Source organism: Scophthalmus maximus, chromosome 5, assembly GCF_022379125.1.
Source record: "Scophthalmus maximus strain ysfricsl-2021 chromosome 5, ASM2237912v1, whole genome shotgun sequence".
Taxonomy (NCBI): Eukaryota; Metazoa; Chordata; class Actinopteri; order Pleuronectiformes; family Scophthalmidae; genus Scophthalmus; species Scophthalmus maximus.
Genome location: NC_061519.1, coordinates 12,412,668 through 12,434,664, shown reverse-complemented (window position 1 = coordinate 12,434,664; position 21,997 = coordinate 12,412,668). Strand labels below are relative to the sequence as shown.

Genomic DNA, 21,997 nt, shown 5'->3' with positions numbered 1-21,997 from the left:
CGTGTTATATGCGATGAGGTCACAGATCACAGGAGTGTGTGTGTGCCTTTGATACCAATGATCATTGCATCAATGGGGGTGACATCATAATTGCATCATAATGGAATGTTTGGATTTGTTTTTTGTTTATTATTGTTGCATTCACAACAATTGTTATTCTCCCCATGTAACATTCCGGATATACCATAAAAATGACACGTACAACATGTATCTTTGAACAAATGAGAGGGAGATCAATGTTTCTTATTTCCTCCTTCTTTATTACCAGGTAAAACAGGTATTACATTATACTCATTTTTCATATATTTATTTTCAAAATCTTTGGATGGGAAATTTACATGAAATGCTTGCATATTCTGTGTCTACCGCAGTGAAAGGAAAACAGCCAGAAAATTGTAGAAAAAAAATAAACGTAGAGAAATCCTCTAATGATATTTGAGGACTTAGTGTGTTCTCATAAATAAGGCAAAAGAAAACAGAAACATTGTCAACAGAAGAACACAGTGAAACATTGATCTCAATTAACTGCAAAAAAAACAGAACACGTATTTGTTTCCTCTTTTTTAGAACTAAATGAAATCTTACAGCCAGGTCCAAACTGTGAGTCAACACACCAACACATTCTATAAAATGTGATGTTCAAACACAGACCAACATGTGTACATATGACATGAGTTGCTTTATGAGGGAAACTTAAGGTGTGTTTTGTGTGCAAGTGAAACACAGGAGAATGTCAAACACCTATATTAGACGTATGGAATGGAAACATCGATGAACACATGCCAAATTTATTGACAATGAGGTTCTGAAGGTGCATCAACAGCAAAACAGAGAGTGGAGGTTTATGTGAAGGCAAAAAAAAAAGTCTCTCATTGCACAGTTACACAATAACACGTTTCATGACCTAATTGAAATGGGTAAATTGCATCGATCAGACTAGTGATGGACAAATGCAGATTACATGCGGCACCATTTGGAGTTCTTTGTCAACAGTTATACTTTTTTTTGTACAAAAAAAACCCACATGTAAAACAAGAGATGAAGGAAAGTTGTGGTGGTGTCACACAGAACCTAATGTGTCATGAGTGCTGACATCAATTAACCAAGGGACGATCACAGACACCTCTATATGCCCAGAGAAATATTTGAAACATAGCTTTTTATGTACACTTTTTACACTTGGGTTTTTTTTTAAATATTGCTATTAGAAAATGATAAAACATTTATTCAACGTGGTGGAAAAGGAAGAAGTTAATACAGGGACACGGTAAGTGCTACCTCCTCAATAAGACAGTTCTATTCCTTACTCTGAGACCAAGACCTCCATCGGAGATCACGGTCGAAGGAACTGGCCAAGTTTTTAAGCAGCATTGAAGGCAACTCCTACAATCGTCAGCCCTGGTCCCTCTGTTTCCCCTGAAACTTAAAGCTCCTCCTCACCACTGTATGGCACTCACACCTGGCTCTGTATGTATCTAACATCTTAAGGCCCTTTCAAACATAAATCCTGCAACATTAACAGAATAATTTACCTAAACTATTCCAGTGAAGGTAGCAGCATACATTACTCATCCCTTTATTGTCACAAAATCGGACCAATCACACACACACCGCCGCAAATACCACTAAAGTCCTGTGATGGGAGATAGAAGATGAATCTCAGCATTGCACTTGCCCGTCGTGTAATGCGTTTGTTCTTCAGCAGGTCAAACTGCTATAACTATTATTATTACCACTTCCACTGTAGTAATTCTTTTAGCAAAATGCAACCAGTAGTAATGTTAAATGTGAAATTATGACATTATGAATGTACTTCAAGCCTAAGCATGGCAAAGAAAATGTTTCCCAGCACATGAATTGTATTTTGTAGAGAAATTATCACACAAATATACCTTAATTTGAGTAAACAAAGTGATATTTGTGCTCAATAAATGGAATTTGTATCTTATTCCGTCACATAGAATAACCTCTCTGTGCTGCAGTTTCAGCCACTAAGACATATTCTAGAAAATATGGGAAGCACTGGGAGACTGGTAAACACAACACAGCCACACAAAAGTATTTTTCGCAGTTTTGGTTACCTAGTTTTTGAACATTTTTCGAAATTCAGTTTGAAAGTTAGTCTCTACTTTGTTCGCTAACTTGTGCCACATATGCAGTGGATAACAAAACTGTCTTGTTACCTGGCAGCTACATCACCCCTGCAAATAATAATCATTAATGTAGTCCCCTAAAAAAAAATCAATAACAGATTGTTCAGGCTGTGAACAGGCATTTTGTAACCGAATTAATAGATAAGGTGAACTTATCCAGCAACGTTAGCACTCAGTTGAAGCTGTGTTTCTCAATATCCACTCTCTGTTGGCTCTGTTTTTGGTCTCCTCCAATTCCTGAAGGAAATATGACTCTGGCGGGTAAATGCTCCACTATGTTCAATAGCTTGTCGCTAACTTTGCCTGCTGTTTAGTGATAGGCAGGTTGCGTACTATAGCTTTATCACTGCTTTTTGTCTGAAAACAGCAGCCTGCTGTGGCATGATAATTGATGCCACGAGCAATGAGAGTGAACCAAAGTTGCAGGCCAGAAAAAACAATCTGTTTATCGAGATGCTGCTATTCTGGTTTTCATTGTCCGTGGGTACATCGCTACAAGCGACCCCTTTAACTAGTGCTATGTATGTGATCAAAACTAATAAAATGTTGACTATAGCCACTAAACAATTAAATTAAAAGGCTTGAAATTGGAGAATTTAGAAATTTGAGATATGGCTATTGGCTAAAACCGGGTCACACAGGTTATTGTTGACTTAATAGCAAAGAAGCAGCGTTACTGCGCACAGATTCGTTTTTCTTTGCTCAAATTAAATGATTCTTTCCCTGATAACGTTTTCTTTACAAAATATAATTTTCCTTTTTTCTGCGCTCAAAATGTCCACAAATATAATTCCATTTAAAAAGCACCTTCAGATTACGAGTGCTGAGGATCGCCAGTGCAATAGCAATCACCTTTGATCACAAGACTGGTAGATGGGCTGTGACAAGTCCAAGACTCGTCTAAACAGCAACAAAAATTCTGTTCAGACAACAATTGAGATTTTTCACACTTGGTGGAAAAACACATCTGATCTGAGGTGGCAGTGTAAATCAGATATTACCATGTAACCTATAACTTATTGGAATATAACTGCAAAATAATCCTATACTACACATTTTTTTTACAATTTCCATTCTTTTCAACCTTGATCAAGATTGTTTTTTAATATTCTATAATCTATTCACATTATCTTTTACAGTGCCTTTGCAATGACGACCAGTTGGACGGAAGAAACTGAAATGAATAAGGCTGGATCACTGCATGAATCCACAGTTATGTTAACGAGAACAAAGAATCAGGGTTTCCCTTCATCTTACTCCGTGAAAGCCCATCAGTTTTCCAAGTGCACAGAACTAAGGATTGGCATTTACTTGCATAAACTCAGCAGTAGTCAGTCTATGATATATGATGTCATAAATTCAAATATCACGTGTCTGTGTTATGGTCTGTTATTCTGCTTCATCTCAACCATTAATATTAATGGCTGCTTCAGTTTCAAATACACTAAACATGGGATGGATCCATTGTCTTCACAGTCAAAAAGCCATTGATTCTCTCGGTTCCCGTCGCACACAGGTCCACTAATTATCCGCCAAATATTTCCCTGTGGAGCGAAATGAGGTGATTAAAATAAAGAAAGTCGGCCACGAAAAAGGTCACACGTTTGTGATAATCAAACTGACCTGCAGCAAACCTCTTCTTGACCAGCGATAGCCGGTAGCCGGTGCCAACCAGCTGGATGTCACACCCTGACAGCGTGCTGCCCTCACTGGTAAACTGGACTGCGAGCTGGGACGGTCTACAGGGACCCTGTGTCATCTGGAACCGCCCCAGGAGTGCCCCTACTCCTGCAGGGCACAGACAGCTGTGAGTCGAGAACGCTACTCGTAGTTATTAGAGAGTGAATGTTAATTTTGTGGAATTCTAAGCATAAGAATCAATCCATCCATTAATCCCTGAAATCGTAAAAAAGGGAGAGGGTGGTTTCAAAGTAGGCAGCTTGTCACGATGAGTAACAAGTAGTGGGGTCAGGAACTAGCCCAACTGAGCAGATAAGACGGTAACAAACAATACACCTCAAACCTGACGGCAAAAAGTTGCAAAATAAGATTTTCTTCGTTTTCAAATTCAGTGATATTTTGGGGGAATATTATTAGACTAATATTGACTAGAGATTGTTTAACAAGAAGAGTTCATAAGAATATAGGAGACACAAACACCCACCTCCATTGTCAGATCTATGCGAGAGGCTGGGAATCTTCCACTGTATCGTCTGCTGCTCTGTATTCCTTTAGGAGAAAATAGTCATATTACAGAAGACAAGTTTTCTGTCCACAATGGAATATTTTTGATTGTTCTCTAAAAGCAGACTGAAGCTAAAAAAAACAACTACATGCAGTAGTGTAGTGGTAGCGTATATACAATTCGAAATATCCTCACCAGATGGCAGGTGGGATCATGGCCTGGAGTTTGGCTGCACCTCCGTCCACAGGTACAAGGAAGTGGAGGTTGTGTAGTGGCACAGGAGCGGCCATGGCCTCCATGTTGTATTTGTAGTCTATCCTAAGGTCGGTGTTGGTGGCATCCCCTCGCCAGCTGACCGCTAAGTTCAGAGGAGTGGACTGGATCCCCTCTGCCGACACCTGGCACACACAGACACACACGACATGTCAGATAGATAGATAGATATAATATACAGAATACAGTAGATAGCTACCTGATATTTGATCATGTCCACGTTGTAGTATGTGGCCTGAGGCTTCTGTTCAGCCACTTTCTTCAGATGGCTCATCAGGTTTGGCATATTTACCCAGAACTCCTTGGTGTCTTCACTGTCTGTTGTGGAATGACTGAGGGACGAGAGGCACATATTGGATTCAGACAATTTCTAGCTACATTCTGGCTGCATATTATGCAAAACTAATTATAAAATGCCCAGTCGTTCACATTTTTTTCCCAACTGACTAACTTCTGCTAAGCATATTGACTTTTGTCCATATTGTCTTCTGCATCTCCCTACCAGCAGAGCAGCTGTGGATTGGGGAGGACCTGCTCCAGTCGGCTGTAGCTGCTGATGCTAAAGGTGAGGATGGGCTGAGTCGGATGGCTTGCAAAATGCCTGGTGATGCCCGCAGGGAAGGAGAGCACCATCTCCCCTGTGATCTTCACAACACATCTGGGACAGGTGGGAGAGACCAGGCCAATCTCAGACATCACGCTGAACAAAAACATACACTCCCAGAATCACGTCACTGTCATTAGGTGTAGAACAAAGTGTATGAGTAGCTACAACAAAGGTATCTACTTTACTGGTCTTTTAAAAGGGGCTATAAAAGTTACTACTCAGTCTCCTAAACAAAATCATCTTTCCCTTATCACTATCACCAGATTATGATACAAGTGCTTCACTTTTCTACAAGTTCTAAACTGTATACATTGGCTATAGAACAACTGTAGTGTCACATTGTGCAGAGGAGAAAATGCAGGCCTACTTGCTGGGATCGGCGCCTTTAAAGTAGGCATTGATGGTTTCTGTGAAGGCAGCTGCCACTGGCAGAGTGTCCTGGGGTCCCATGGTGAGTGGACTGGGTCCTCTGGAGCATCCTGAAAACACACACACACACGCACACACACACACACACACACACACACACAAACACACACACACACACACAGATAAATTTTTTTCAAACAAGATAAACCACATCTATTCTTCTGGGTTGTTCCCTATTTGCTCAGAAGTTTAGCCATGGGTTGCACAAAGATGATATAAACAAAGAGAAGCAAAACAGATAAAAGCAAAAGTGAACCCTCTGCTGCGAGTCGGGATTCGAGGTGGTGAGCTGGACATGGGATGGGGTGGGCAGCAACATTGTGGCTTACTGAACACTTGAGCGTGGGCAAGACCGCAGTCTAGAAATAGGGCAGGTGCTTTCAGGACATGCACTGGTGGCTCAACTCACCTTCAAAAGCTAAATAAAACCTGCCATGGTCAAACCATACCAGAGGCTGTGAGGCCTCTGAGGGAGCAGAGACACGAGGAGGAGGAGAGAATCATGGAGAAGGGTCAAGACTGTGAGGCAACGGTGGTGAGAGACAGACAACATGGGCTCAGTCTGAGATGTGACACTAAAGACCAGGATGACTCGCTGGTGGTGTACCTGCAGCGGACATGTTAAGGTCCTTCCCCAAGGTCGGAGTGGACGCTGCACTCTGCGAGGTAATGGAGGAGATGGAGGAGGAGCTCTCCGCCCGGGCCAGGGGGGCAAAAGGCGGGGGGCTTCCTGAAACCGGCGGACTGAACGGCCGAGTCTGGAGACAGTACAAAAAAACCCTGCTTAATCTGCTGTCTCACATGGAATTCATTCACCTGTTTCATTTAAGCAACAGAATGAGATACCATGTGAGAGGACAGGAGAGCAAAGGGAAACAGAGGGGGAACAACAGGACGCTTCATATGTACCAGGTCGGTGATTGGTTTCCCCGGGGGCAGCTTTGGTCTTGAGGACGGTCGGGGAGGAGGAGGCGGAGGGACTGGGCTGCCTCGAGACTGAGGCGTGGCAGGACGAGCCGGAGACGAGGGGCCTGCATCGACATACCAGGGTCTGTGGTTAGCACTGCCTTCAGATCACAATGAGACATTTTGACTCGACATCAGCTCCAACAGTTCTACTCACTATCATTTAGACTCCTTCCTGTTTATCTGCCTGAAGAGATGTGACAATATTTCATATTTCACCTCCACAATAAGTTTTAAGAGTTTGCCTGCCACTGCCAACACTTTATGAAGAGCAGAGTGGCCTGTTGTGGATCTGGACTCTCGGCTTTCAGACATGCACTGAAGTCCAGAAAATTTCCTGAACTTTTCCAGGGTGTGTGAGAACTCAAATGTCTGCCAATGTTGCAACGGACATTTTCCAGATCTTTGCCTGCCAGAGAAGGAGTGAGCCAAAGTGAGGATACAGCAGGAAAATCTCCGGAAGATTCACGGCGAGCGAGTGGGCGTTCTACGTGGGCGCCAACCCTCACCTGAATGTTCTGGAAATATTCCAGTTGGCGTCAAAGTGTCTGACTCGGACATTCGCCCGCTGTGCTCTTCACATGTAAATGGCAACCTCCGGAAGAATTTTATTCTTCATTTTCTGAAGTAAATGTCAGAAAACAGCCACTGTAACATTTAGATCAGGTGGTTAATAAAGGCCGGCTGTGTGAGGTCTGGCATCTATAATTACCACTTGTTTTTTGGGGGGGGTTTTTCAACAGGAGCTTCTTTGTGAGCGTTCGCCTCGGAATGTGCAACAGAAACAGAAAAATCATGTCCTGTGTAAAACCAGACCTAATACAGTTCCTGTATTAAAGTTATTTCATTAAAGAAATATGTGTGTATACAGAGAACACTGTACGATAATTTCCATTATTACATTCTCTCCAGACGGTAAATGTTTTGTTGTATGCAGAGAGACTGTAGTCTGAAAAACAGGGACGTGGACTGATGCAGTCCCGGTCACATGTTGTATCATCACAGACTCACTCAGTCAAAGAGATCCAAAGAGAGCTGTGGTGTCGTGGTGATTTGGTGGCATGTCCTGAGTCCGCTACAGAGGAGTGCATGCGGCTCATACTGACATGTTTATTTGTTTTGGTATGATTGACAGTTAACATCCTGCCACATTTTCCCATAAAGAACCGAAACTGGTAGGATTAGTTTGGATTTCCGTTCAGGCAGCAGTGTCCGAACATAAGTGTCTTGTAATTGATATTTGCATATCATGGTGGCATGAAGTGAACCCCGTCATTGAGGAAAACGTTCTTACAGCATACATCCCATATCTAAGAAGGTACAAATGTAAAGATAGAGTGTAGCTAAAATTGGCATGAAGGTAAATCCTAACTTTAATTTGTATATTTTGTGGTGACTTTTATGATTACCAGTAAAGCCTTGATCTGTGTCTACATAAATAGCTGGGACTACATGATGTCATAAAGTTATGCATACTCCTTTTTTTGGTGCAGAATTATTGTAGCTGAATTCTTCCTAGAGGAAGGGAACATAGAGGAATTACCTTTATTAGGCTGTGTAGCACACAAATAATGAAAGACTCCGTAGAAGCTAATGTAATTTTGTAATGTATTAAATTACTTTAGCATAGTTATATTAACCAGCAACTCATAGTTCAAAAGGGCTGTTGACTTTTTTCTACTTTATGATAATGATAGTTAGAGTTTTTTATCATATTATAAATGAATGAAGTGTCAAATCACTTATGAAATCATTATTTCAAGTTGACTGTACTAACATGATGTTATGTAACTATTAATCAAAAGAACAGACTGTATACTATTATGATTTAACTTAAAGGGTAATTTATTCTCTACTGGTTAGTTGAGTGAGTCATCATATTTCTTATCAGTGTTACATCTATATAATAAAGAATAAGAAACATTTATATTATTTACTGAAGAAATAACAGCAAGCATAAACTGTGGCTCCTGTTGATGAGCTGTTGATGAATGTTCTGTAGCTGGATCAGATCTCATTAAATAGTTTGGCTTCTGTTCATTAAGTTTAAACTGAGTATGACGGGCGGCATAATTGACAATCCTCACGTTCATAAAGACAGCAGAGTACTCACTGCTGCCTGAGTAGGGCCCCGGGGAAGACATGATAGACCTGTAGGTGGTCGGAGGGAGGGGAGGGGGCGTTCCCCTGAAGCTCGGCGTCATCTCTCTGGGTGAGCCCACAAAGTCCGGGATGTCGTCTCTCAGGTAAGCCCCCTCTGGGGTTCTTTTTCCCCCTGCGCCCCCCAAGACCAGGGGAGAAATGACTCCTGCCTGAGGCGACCTCCGCTCTGCTGGCAGCGGGGGCACGGGGCTGATGGGGGCAGGGGAGCATGAATACTGCGCAAACAGCAGCACCTCCTCATCGATCGCCTCCTCGTCAAGGCAGAGCGGGGGCGAATTAGACGGGGAGAAGTCCGGAGGCAGAGGAGGGGCCGGCTCATCCGGAGGAGGAGGTCCGAGCACAATGGAGGGGGGTGAGTCGGGTGGTGTAAAAGGCGGAGGGGACCCGGGAGAAAAGGATGGTGGCGAAGGCGGGGGCTCGTTCGGCGGCGGTCCGGGAGACAGGCAGGGGGTGGAGGGGGTGGACGAGGGGGTGTCTGGGGGAGGAGAGTCCGGCGGCGGAGGGGGAGCAGGTTCGTCGGGTGGCGGGGGTCTGTCATCGGCGAATATCACCCATCTGGGTGACACGACGTCCTCGCTGGCGCGAGGGCTGTCGAAGGGGCCAAACACGTCGTCGAGGTCAGGGCCCGGGGAGCCTCGGTAGGAGGCGGGAGAGAGCACGTTCAGGTAGATGGGGGCGGAACCGCGAGCCACTCGTCCGTTGGGTAGGTCAGCTGCAATCACAGAGTGGAGAGGCACTCAGATCACAGCTCTCCGGGGATTCAACCGTATGACTGACAGACACAAACTTACCTGCCGAGTCCGAAGCGCAGCCATAATGACTTCTTGACGGAATGTTTTTCGGAGGGAGCGGAGGAGGAGCTGCGATAAGGACGACAGTTCAAGTCAGCTCAGCGTTATAGATTACAACGCTGAACATATTATTTCCATTTTTTTGAATATTTTCTTGCGTTTTTATGCATGTTGCCTTATTTTTTCTAACATGTTAAAGAATGATCTTATCTTGTTTATAAATATACTGATGTAACGCCTGGTACGATTAAGCTGACCTCCTGTTGGGAAACTTCTGCTCAGCGGTGAGTCTGACCGTGGCCTTGATTCTCCCCACACATCGGTAGGAACCACTGTGAATGGGTAATGACAAAAAAACAATCACCACCACCTCCGTAAACTCTATCGTCGAATTCATATTGGCCTTTTTACTATTGATAATGGACGTACCATCATATCTGGCATATTTGGTCTCTGAAGGCAGCCCGAAGAAGGCAGGGACATTTTGGGAGAGCCTGTCACTGTGGAAGGAGATACACAACCAGGAAGATTTTCTTGGAATGAAATGAATTATAATTTAGTAACTGCATTTGCCATTAAAACAACATCTCAAAGAGAAGGTTTTATAATTTTTTTAAATTCTTAATAGGATTATTACTATCAAGAGTACATCATGTTGGGACTGATTTTGATTCCTGCAATAAAGTGTAACACGTCTGCAGTGGTACTTCTATCATACGGACTGATGAGAAGGGATGTGGAGGGTTTTTTTGTTGCTTAGTAATCACACACACACCTCAGCATCTCCGGGGCAGGACTCGGAGTAGGGGTGGAGCGTCTCGGTCTGGCAATCTCCTCACCTGAGAGGAAGATAACGAAAACTCGGTTTTGTTATTTCTTTTTTATGACCAAATGCCCACAAGAAATAATAGACTACTTCATTGTAAAGCTAAGGTTAGATGAAATTACAATGTTCAAACTGATGTACTTACAGGATAAATTTCTCTTTATCTGTCCCTGCAAAAGAAACAATCCAAAACAGAGGATACAGTGAGGACACAGATAATAAAGAGTAAAAATATGTGTAGGTATGACCTTAAATACATAACAAATGTCAATTTTGACTTCTACTCTTCTACTCTCTGCTTCATTGGTTTTTTTTCCCCCTTAAAACAAGTGACAAAACACTGAGACTAAGTGGAAGTTACAGACATCACAGATATATATTTTTTACTTCTAGCTCTAGTTTATCTGCATCGGAAACACACAAACTTATCAGTCGTTCTAAGAAAAAATTGTCCAACTCAACACTGTCTAAAATGGGGTTTGCTTTCACAATTCACAACAGGTCAAAGCAGCAGAGATTAGAACGCTGAGTTTCGGGGCTGTCTGCCTCCAAACAGCCAGCAGATGGAGTGATGGACTCACCGGGCTGCGTCTCTGAGACCAGCAAAAAGGAAGAGAGAACAGACCTGGGTCAGAGAGTGAGTGACAAATCAGTCAAGTGGACACCAACCTAAACGGCACACACACACACACACACACACAGCGCACGTCTTTACTTTCACCGCAAAGCCTCAATAATGCAACACGAGCCATAACACCCCGGAGATTAACGAGGACAACACCAGCCTCACCTACGACCAAACACGGACAGAGTAGCAGGTCGCTGAGCGTGGTAGATCCGCTCAGACCTAATCAATAGGTTTGGAGCTTAGCGTGTGTGTCTGTGTGTTATTGTTACAGTGCATTATGTAATACAGATGCTTTGCTTGACAGGTTAAAGTAAAGATTTTGCAAAAGAGAAAAAAAAAAAAATTTCAAGGTCTAAAAAGGCCACAAACACTGAGGGTGAGAATAGGCAGAAAGAGAGGGACGTCATTTGTTAGTTAAAGGGGCAGTAAGCAATTTTAAAATCTGCAAATATACTGTATTTCCTCACGGTCCGCTAGCTGGCGGTACTGTGTGTAGGCCGGAAAAAAAATCTGTTTTTCCGGGGGAGACTTGGTTCTGTAAATTGAAGAAAAAAATCTGACAACACTGTGTGGAGCTGGAAAACATCACTACCCAACACCGTAAGTGGTTGGCACGTCCATCTCCTGAGGCTGTGGGTTCGAGTCAGTGCAGTAAAAATCATCAACAACAGCAAACGACAAACTTTCTCCATAATCGCTTACTGCCCCTTTAACTTTCATTTCTAGTTAGTGCGCTCATGCCATGCAATCTCTCTTGCTGGTGATACAGAGATGAAAAGGTACGGCAGGCTTACCGGACTTCTCTTCTGCAACATGACAGGAAATAAGTTAGAGAAGATAAAAAAGACAAACACAGAAAGAGAGTTAAAGAGATACAAGTCAATGTCTGTTAAAAGATATAAAAATGCAGAGTCTGTATATGTTTTTCTGTCCTTTAGTACTGTATAGTAGTCGAGCAGTAGTGCTGATCAGCAGCGCTCACCAGAGATGGGGAGAGCGCCAGGCCTCCCACCGAGGCTTTCAGCTCGTCCATGGATGGAGGCATACACTTGGCACTGTCCGACACCAGCGGCTTGATCTTAATTTTGAACTTTTTCTTGCTGTCCTCCTCGTCTTCCGAGTCGCTGGAGGAGAAAAATTGCTTTCCTTTGGAGGCGAGTGAGCGCTCGTCAAGGACAAAGTGGGACAAGCACCGTTCATGTTGTGAGAGATGGAGACTAATTCAGTCTTTTGCTGCATTCGAAAGCCAACGAATCCCTTTCAAATATAGAAACTTGTCTCAAAGACACTGTTCTTGTGCAGAGCAACGCCGCGGCACAGGAGTGAGACGTCTGCCATGTGTCTACATCTGCTGCTAACTGACACTCTGGCTCCGTCTCAGCTAAATCATCCTGCTCAGAGGAGGTCTCCATAGTGCCAACTCTCTGAGGCCTATTCCAATATATAGCCGCTGACACCTGCGGGAGCAAAAACTTAAAATACCAGTGAACCGCGGGTCAGCTGTTAATGAGACCGGTGGCTTAGTGACAACTGAAAAGTCAGTGCAAATATAATATGGCTCGCCTTTCTTTTTTTGACACTGCACGTGTGATGTGGAAAGAGAGGGAGGGGCTATTGATTTGGCCTACTTAATACTGAGAAGCACCCGTCCAGTCAGAGTCACTCAGCCAAACCGTTTCAATAGATTTGCAATGGGAGTCCCACGTCTGCTCCTGCCGCGGCTTCTACTCGTCGCTAAAAAGGATATCATCGCCCTCGTCGCCAGGCCGTAGGCTGAATCCCTCCTCGTCCACGTCAGGCGAGGCCTGCACACGAGTGAGGAGAGAGGTGACAAGTCATTTGAAGTCCATCACACACTGTAAGAGAGGCTCTGCTGAGCCTTTGCCTATGACCGGCTCTCTATATCAACGTGGATCATGTTTCACAGATGTCTTGCCTGAGACATTCAACTTCCTGGCTGGAGCTCTGGCTGAGTCACAGAATGTGCAGCTCTCGCTCCATCTGCACCGCTTACTCAGTAATTTCAAACCTAGCATTACATGACACTGACTGCAATGACGGCACATCATATATCTAATGCATTAACCTGCAGAGTGCCCGCTTCACATCGAAAAGAAGTGGAGCGAGCAAAACAAGGGGTATACGCACATATCTGTCCCAGTCAATCTCCCCATAGAAACCATTGGGTGCACCATTGGCCTTTTTCTATGGACAACATGGAAACAAGAGTCATTTTACATTTAAGTCAATGAGGAACATCAGTATTAAATGTGTGAGTGCACTTATGATGAAAAAATTTGATCTGATTTGTTACAATATTTTTGTTATGGCCATCAGTCCTACTGCTAATGAAACCATTCTACACACCAAGTCAATTGTGGAGATGTGGGAATGTGGCTAAATCACTAAAAATAAGTCAGACAGGGCAAAAGAAACACATGATCAGACAGGTACAAAATAAACTCACAGGTTACCAAACATATCCAGAGGAGAAAACAAAAAAATGATGGGAAAATTATGAAATCATTATCCCCAACGTATTCTTACAGACTGACTCCCTCAAATTGGAGCTACAATACTTGTTCCTGTGCAATGAGGAGTTTAAACTGTGATAACGTTGGTTTTATCCGGGAATACAGTGGTTCAGGTAAGCTTGCCAAACTGTTGTTTTGTTAACAACTTGTCTGACGATTAATTTTTCTCGCCTCATCAAACTCTGTTGTAGTGACGTTACTGTATTTCCAGATCTCATCAGTCACTTTGGCAAGTGCAAAATTATCGTAATAAAAATAAGACCCATATTGTAAATAACACGAATGATCCTTTAAAGGTAGTAACAGTTAGGTTGTAACACAATGGGAATAATGGGACAAAATATTGATTAACACGTTATCAAATCTACATTTGGATGATTTCTTTTGTTAAATAGCATCTTTCCAAATTCAGATTTTTAAAAAAAGGAGACAACAGAAAAGAATGACTTCAAGAATTTAAAAAATGTACATACACTTCCTTTCTTTCCACTTCCAGGCCGATCTTTGTCAGGTGAGCTCCTGTTTGAGGTGACAAGAAGAGGGGAGATATGTTTTCATTAGACTCACATGAATTTCTCTTTCCATCGTCCAATATGAATCCTTGAGTTTTAGTACCAGTGATTTTTTTTCCCCAATACATTTTTGGAGGAAAAAATATGTCTCCTTTTTTTCCCAATGAACAAAAGAGGTCAGAGTTCTCAAATGTTAAACATCTAGACACAAGCAGACATGTAAATATGAATGTATAAATTCAGCAAATAAAAAATAATGTCAATAAAATTAAAGAAATAATTTACAAATCTGACCAAAAATTCAATGCAAGTCTTCATTACTTGACAGTTTCCAATAATTAGTGCTACAGACAAATTTCAGTCAGCGCATTGAGAGTATTAAGGTTTGATGCCCAGTCCTATTTATTCACACTATCAAAATTTTAAAGATTTCAAAGTCATAATGGTTGTGAGACTTTGCATGTTCATTGTGTTGATGAGTGTGTGTCTGAGCAAACTCACGCTGCGTCTGTATCCTTGTCTTTTTTTCCTAAGCCCAGAGCTTTTCTGGTTCGTTTTTTTAGTCCTAAAACGGTGAGAGAGAAAAAGAGAGGGACAGGAATGATGAAGAATCATGAAGAATCATTATATCATTATAGTTTTAAAGTACTGATTTAAAGTTCACTGCCTTTTCAATGATATGCACTTAAAAGCAATTAACAGAGACAGGTAACGTGCTGATGTACAGTAACATTGAACAGGAAATGCAGCCACCGCGGTACATTGATATGAATTTGTGCATTAGTTTGGAACACAAACATCCTGCCATCTGAGAAAAAGCCCCCCATGTGAAATGAGGCAATGCAGACCATGCAATTCCCTTAAGTGTCCCGTCCCTGACTGTATAAAATGGAGAGGAAACACGAGCAAAGGTTGATCAATCTGTCCACTTCATTAGTGAGATTCGAGGGAGGGTGGGGCGAGATCTACTACAGCAGCCTGTCAGCCAAACTGGATGCCAACACCCCTGCAGCACCGGCGGTTGTCACCACACGCACGCACGCACACACACACACACACACACACACACACACACACACACACACACACACACACACACACACACACACACACACACACACCACTGAAATCAAGACAACTGGGAAAAAACAACATATAAACACAATTAAATGTGAGCAAATCATAGAGGTTTCTTTTACAGTCTGTGAGATTTCAGTGGAATACTTTTTTGAAACTTTAAACCATAATGCCGATAAACGTATCACAAATGTTTTATTTTAATAACATGTTGTTTAGCTCTGCCCCAACCATGGTAACTACAGCCAGCTATGCTAGCAGCTCTGTGTGGCTTAGGCATAGACTGTATATGAAAATGGACATAGTCAGCGGGTCTAGAAAATGAATCCAATGTGGAAGTGCCTGAAGCCTGTATTCTCTGGAATGACCAGCAGAGGGCGACTCCACTAGTTGCAAAAAATAGGTCAGTTTCTAGAGAAGTCTATAACAAATTGACTCACTAATCATTGTCCAGAGGACTTTGTCATGGACACTAGTCTTCTTGAATACAGCATGATGTTGATTTTGTAAATTATGGCCTCATTTAGAGTCAAATAGACAATAAAGCATGCTATGTAAGGGGGCATGGATACAGCATGATTGACAGCTGGTACCGTCCAATCGGTGTATGGTTGCAGATGTAGGTGGACGCGCCAGTGGACGAGCTCTCAGTCAGACCCACCCCCAATTCTGCGTCTGGTTCCAAAAAAAACAAAGATGGCGCTGGTCAAAATGCTACACTCACGGCTTCCCAATGGCAGTTCACTAAACCGATGGGTGACATGACGGTGGACTGCCACTTGGGCTTGGGCCTCACATTATGCTAACATGCTCACAATAACAATATACTGATGTATATCACATTTGCCATATTAGCTTTATATGCTATCATGCTAACATTTGCTAATCACCATGCATTAGAACTTGAACAGCTTGTGGTGCTAGACAACAAGTCGAAGATAGGATTCATGCTCTGGGGACCATGAATGTTTCTACAAACATTCTTGGTCAAAGTGTTTTTTTTGGAGATTGTGACTCTTAATGGACAAACTCACAATGTTGATCATCCTGCTTTTCTCAGGTCAAAGGTATAAATGCACTTTGATTTCACATTTAACGTAGACCCAAAAGATAAAAGGCTACCTCTGATGAAGTACTTTTCCGGGTTCATCAAAATCGGATATTCTTCATGTCAGTTGAAATGGCAAACTTCACAAAAAAAACCCTAACATGTAACTTTGTTAATGGGCAAAATATCCTATTTTTATTTTTCATTAATTGGCTGTGCTGCAGATTTTGCCTGCAACTGACAGGTTTACATAACAGAGTGATGTAGATGAGCAGTGAGCACAGTTGATTCTTACATCCATACTCAGAGCAACAGGGACACGTGTGATTGACAGTTGGGTGGGTGAACATTGTGCACTGTTCACTGGAAGCTCGGTTTGTCATCAGTGGGCTGTTGTGTTTTAAACTGGGAGAACATTCAATGCCCAAAAACAGACATATTTGGTTGGTTATGACCTGATTTTTTCCCCCCGTCCATTTGAAGTTAGGTCCTGAACGTTTTCACGTTTTAAAGCTTAATCTGACCCCAAAAATCTTAAATCTTAAAAATTGACTCATTCATGTGGTGAATCGACACGTTTGCATTGAAATCTCAACAACAAGACGAATGCTATGTATGCTGTGGCTCATCCACTTGAGCGGAAGCTCTCCCGAGTACTGAAGGACATGTCAGGGCCCGTGTGATGTATTAGAAGCTCGCTGGGCTGCTCACTTGCACAGATTATTCCTGCATCATGGCTCTTCATCGGTGGAGACAGCCCAGTACAGTGAGCCATGTTTCTGACCTGCATGGTCTTTGTGTGATGAGGAATAAAATTAGAGAATCAATCTTGACACTGATATGTAACATTCCTGCTTAACGATAGGAGACACAAACAGAAGCAACACAAGCAGCATGGTCAGATTTTGTTCGTGGTCGGTGACTGCATGGCAATGCGGCTCGCAGAGTGCTTCAGTGGACAACTTTTGTTTTTTATACCCATTTACAAAGTTTGCCTGAGGAGAACTGAGGGATCATGGTAATAATGTGACTAGTAATAGCTGTATATACAGCAGTTGAGTAGTTAACCCTAACCCATTCACAGAAACAAGACTTTGAGAGAAATTTCTGCTAAACTTTTGAACAATACTTTTGAAACTTTTTCATGTTTTACGCTGCATACTAAAAATGGCATATACTTAACATCACTGCTTAGCATTTTTCAGCACAACCGTCATTCACTATAAAAGGGTTTCGAATGCATATCATCATGGTTCTAGACAGATGCGGGGAATGTTCGTAAAAAAGCCATTTCTCTACTTGGTCAATATTCAGATGTCTCTGGGAAACGCCGACAAATGAGATCCAGTCACTGAACATTTGACATCAAAATAAAAAAAATTACGCCTGCAAACTGACTCCAAAGCACATGCTTGTTTCCCAATTTGCTCTTTACCTATATTTTGTGTATAACTGTGTGAGAAAATGTAATCCTATTCATGACATACAACTTTTTTTACTTTGAAAAAAAAAGAAGTAAATCTTCTCAAGATCCACTTACTGGATTTCTTTCAGCCGCATCTTGTGGCTTTCTTCAGCAGACAGTGCAGCTGAAAGCTCCGGAAGAACCTTTGCAACTGTTTAAAGATTTCTTCCGCAGCTTTCAGCCGCATCCGTTGGCATCTTTTGTCGCTTAAGAAGTGTTTTACCACATTTTTTAGTAAAATCCTAAAACAAGAAACCTGCCAATTGTCCAGCCTGGAAGATTCTGCTGTTGTCATTATTTACACACATACAGCTGCCACAGCAATGTCGCCCGCTTCACAACACCACCTTTCAGCTGCCGGGGATAGAAAGGTGATTTGAAATGAAGAGTAAAGACGGGAGCGGTACAAACAACTAGCTCTCAACAGGAAACATTGACAAAGCACATCATAGCACCTACACGCTTGGCCTGCACCCCACTCCCTGCTCTTAAGCTACTTTTTCAAAACTACACCAAGAAAGGCCTTTATGCCACATTTTTTCATTTTCTGTTTCCTTATATTTCACTGTAACACTGACCTGGACGCTGAACTTTGGCAGCTGGCAAACAAACAAACAGCAGATTGCCTCCACCTACTGATCTGTGCTACCAATAAAAAACAACAACACTGGTTTACGCCAAAACCGTGCCCTTTTCTAGGATGCCCACACACTCCACTCCACCTGGCTGCCGAACCATGGTCAGATGATGCATTGTACAGTTTTTGGCTCCTTTCAAACGTGCACTGCAAATACATCGCTTATCTCAAGATGGTTTCAAATGTTGGCAGGTTGGTTTTTTCGTGCATTAACTGTCACCGGCAGATGGATGGAAGATATGAAAAACTTTGCTGCCAGCTCCAGAAAATGATCAGCAGACATGTAATGTCCTGTGATACTTTCGTATTGAAGTGGCCTAAAAGATGTAAAATCAAGTAGCCTATGATTATTACAACCCATGTTCCTGAGATACTGCATATAGTGACTTTGACAAACCTTCATGCCACTGTGCGTGAACATGATTATTGCAGCACATGCAGTGCAGCCATGTCTGAGTCCAAATGAAATGTACCGAATGTCACTAACTGTAGCCGACACCCGTTACTGGGTAATTAGCAACACGTGCCAACAAGGCTCTTATAAGCGTGGGACATCTGTGTCAAGTGTGGATTTCCTCGAACAGAGTATTATATCAGGACAGGGCAGGTTGACCACAGGCCTTTTGCTAATAATAGCCACCTTCCATTACCACATTGGCATTAATGGATGGTAAAGGCCCAGCCTCTGCCATGCAGGGTTACATCTACAATGTAGCTCCTCTATCATAGTTCATAATTCACTTAATAACTGATCAGTCTCTTACTGCCTCCTTTGTGCAACACAGATAATGTGCAGTTTTAAGGGTCATCCTTCCTATTGGCATTTGATATCGTCACGCGGTGACAGCGACAGTAGGAGAGTCCCTGTAATAATGAATGAGTGAATTCACTGTAGCTTCCGGGATCTCACCTCAACACACACACGTATGTGACACACACTGATCGCAACCAGAGCCAGAACAGAGACACACGGGTGAACACAACAGGACCTCAGCAAGGGCTGCGAATGTCAGATCTGTCTACATCCCACATACCAGTGACACACACACACACACACACACATACACAGTCACACTGAACATGCATGCACATCTTTTTGCAGAGGTCCACACACACACACACACACACACACACACACAGCAGGACAGATCAGTTCACGAGCTCCAATGGCCCGACCACCAGGACACGGGGGGGGGGGGGGGCACACATCGTGGGAAACGAAAGGAGCAGTCGGGGGGGAGTGTGCGCGGACGATTCACCTTGCATCATGTTCGCAGATTTTCATCCTACGTTCGCGCTCCGGTGCAGAGGCGGAGGTGTCCCGCCGGTCAGAGGACGCCCGGGCAGGGCATGGCTAATTCTGCACAGCTCCCCTGGCTCAGCGGCACGACGTCGATTCCCCTTTCGAACCCGGCCAGGGCCCGAGCTCCCGGACGACCCGCACCGGGAGGTGGGGTGGGGTGGGGTGGGAGGAGAGCCGACAGGCGGCGGTGACGGTGATGGTGATGGTGGGAGGACACGGCGCACACAGACACCCGAGGAAGAGGCAGCAGATCGGGGGGAAGGGGGTCCTCGCCGTGCGCGCGCGCGCGCGTTTAGGCCGCGGACGCCTGAGCAGCGGCGACACGCGCCATCTCTGAGAGGGGGGATGCTGAGGAAAGGAACAGGAGGAGAGGAGAGGAAACGACAGAGCAGAGAGAGAGAGAGAGAGAGAGAGAGACTGGGGAGGAGGCGGGGAGCGAGTGGGAGGCTCGCTGATGTCACATCTGCACTGAGCCAATCCCTGTTGCCATGGTCACATGGCCGCTGTCCCCCGACGCCTCAGCGCCTCTCGCTGCCTCCACAAGCTCCTGACTGCACACGTCACACGAGGCCCCACACGACACCCTGCGCTGTTTGGCGAACATCAGGCTCGCATCGATATGTCCATAATGTTTGTGTTTGTTGTTGAATATTCCTTTGGGAACATTGTCTGTTTTATTCATAGTTTTAGGGCATCGAAATGATCAGGTACACGAATACAACAACAAGTTGGACAAATACATCATTCACCCACAAGTATACAGAAGAACACAGTATTCTTGTCTGTAAATAGGGCAATAAGGAGAAAAATGTCTTAAAAATGTAAAAAAATTTAAACAGCAGAATAAGGACTCCATGAATTTGCAGGCAGCAACTGAAACAGATGATTTTGTCCTTGGACGTGTGAGATATATATAAATTGATTTTAAAAAAGCCTGGGGTTTCTTGGGGAAAGGACTTCAGAAGAACACTGTTGTACATGCTGGGATGAGATCATGCAGTGCTTTTTTTCATACAAATACCCCACAATTACAAGGGGGACCAAAGATGTGTGGGAAGAACAGATGTACAGCAGTTAAATCTTTTTTTTATTGTCTTGTTAGAGATCTTGTGAGAAACATTACACCATTGGATAATTCTCTGAGACAAAGAAAAAGGGAACACAAAAACGTTGTTATTCGGAGCTAAATGAAGTCGACACGTTTCAATGCTAAATCAAAGTACTACAATTTCTTGTGTGCGGTTCAATGGAGGAGGGACGGTGTGAGTTACTATTAGTGCTGTGACACCATGAGTTACTGCCTATGTCTTGTTTGCTCAGGTGCAATTGCAAGAACATCAGGACGATGGTTCACACATTCCTGCCAATGGTTTCACACTATTCCTCTGAACTGCAGGAGGAAATAAAGAGCCAGACAAGGCAGCGGTGTTTTCACCGAAAGGCAGGAAAACACCAAGTAAACGTGGATGTAAGCGATGCAGGCTTCAACGTTGTATGAGATAGGAAATGTATTCAATGTGTTTTTGGTGAGTTACATTGAATATCAAGGGTGGAGTTTTAATTAAATGAAAGACATTCCGATTAATTTCTATTTCTCTCACTCATTGTGTCCTTGAGGCAGTTGCTGAAATCTGATCAACTGTGTGTTCCTGAACTTTAAAGGCTGATTTTTCTCAGGTGGAGACTTTTGAAGCCAGTATTCAGGGGGCTTTAAACGGAGATCCGATTGAACGTCAGCAGCGTAATAATGGAGATGTTGTCATTTCAAATAATCAGGATAACTAGGGCACAACGATGGAAGAGAAGACCGGAGCGACGGTCGAGCCTCGGGACGTGAAAGATGAAGATGAGCGACGACGTCCCACTGGAACCTGCATGAAAGGTTCACATCGGATCAAATGACCAGTTCACAGCGGAACCAAGGAGACGCTCGAGCTTCAGCCGCCACATTGAAATAATGTGCTCTGCTCTGTCATAGGCTGCAGTTAGACCTCAGAGCACGACGAGGCCGGGAGGAGATCGTTTGTCCATTTTAAGTGAGATGGATTTTGTTCTGTGGAAAAAACTCTGAAGGCAGGCAGGACTTTTCTTTCTTTGTTTCTTTTTTTTTTTAAAGTAGCAGTTGGACGAAAAACTACTTTCTCTCACACCAATTGAAACAAAACGGGCATATATTGACTCCTCACTACTGCAAATTGCAAGGTTGTTTCTTGTTTAAAACGTGTCACACTGGAGGACACCAGTATGGAGAGCACACTGTAGGCCGTGATCATGACAGGGAGGAGGGGCCTCACATTGTAGCCAAAGGACAAACTATTCCAACCATGATGTGAGCGTTACACTTTCGGGGGGGGGGGGGGGCTGAGACATTGCTGCACCCACACGGTTCGGTGAGAGCGA

General features: G+C 43.4%; 1 protein-coding gene across 6 annotated transcripts in view; it reads right to left on the bottom strand.

Moving 5' to 3' along the window:
• Positions 1 to 239: 239 nt before the first annotated feature.
• The window catches only part of sgip1b (SH3GL interacting endocytic adaptor 1b), a 40,461-nt gene continuing 18,703 nt past the window's right edge, over positions 240 to 21,997 (bottom strand). Inside the window, exons 4-27 of one of the 6 annotated variants that reach the window (XM_035635706.2) lie at positions 19,554 to 21,468; positions 14,569 to 14,632; positions 14,029 to 14,074; positions 13,170 to 13,226; positions 12,769 to 12,826; positions 12,004 to 12,179; positions 11,816 to 11,827; positions 10,975 to 10,986; positions 10,539 to 10,563; positions 10,343 to 10,406; positions 9,997 to 10,067; positions 9,825 to 9,899; positions 9,568 to 9,636; positions 8,727 to 9,488; positions 6,557 to 6,678; positions 6,255 to 6,405; positions 6,057 to 6,113; positions 5,586 to 5,697; positions 5,114 to 5,311; positions 4,811 to 4,943; positions 4,534 to 4,736; positions 4,318 to 4,382; positions 3,777 to 3,941; positions 240 to 3,697 (exon numbers count right to left, since the gene is read on the bottom strand). In XM_035635706.2, coding sequence (XP_035491599.1) covers positions 3,675 to 3,697; positions 3,777 to 3,941; positions 4,318 to 4,382; positions 4,534 to 4,736; positions 4,811 to 4,943; positions 5,114 to 5,311; positions 5,586 to 5,697; positions 6,057 to 6,113; positions 6,255 to 6,405; positions 6,557 to 6,678; positions 8,727 to 9,488; positions 9,568 to 9,636; positions 9,825 to 9,899; positions 9,997 to 10,067; positions 10,343 to 10,406; positions 10,539 to 10,563; positions 10,975 to 10,986; positions 11,816 to 11,827; positions 12,004 to 12,179; positions 12,769 to 12,826; positions 13,170 to 13,226; positions 14,029 to 14,074; positions 14,569 to 14,632; positions 19,554 to 19,563 — 2,730 coding nt within the window. In that variant the 5' untranslated portion in view covers positions 19,564 to 21,468 and the 3' untranslated portion in view covers positions 240 to 3,674. The remainder of the gene's footprint in view (positions 3,698 to 3,776; positions 3,942 to 4,317; positions 4,383 to 4,533; positions 4,737 to 4,810; positions 4,944 to 5,113; positions 5,312 to 5,585; positions 5,698 to 6,056; positions 6,114 to 6,254; positions 6,406 to 6,556; positions 6,679 to 8,726; positions 9,489 to 9,567; positions 9,637 to 9,824; positions 9,900 to 9,996; positions 10,068 to 10,342; positions 10,407 to 10,538; positions 10,564 to 10,974; positions 10,987 to 11,815; positions 11,828 to 12,003; positions 12,180 to 12,768; positions 12,827 to 13,169; positions 13,227 to 14,028; positions 14,075 to 14,568; positions 14,633 to 19,553; positions 21,469 to 21,997) is intronic. The other 5 variants (XM_035635708.2, XM_035635709.2, XM_035635710.2 and 2 more) reach the window with 5 other exon arrangements.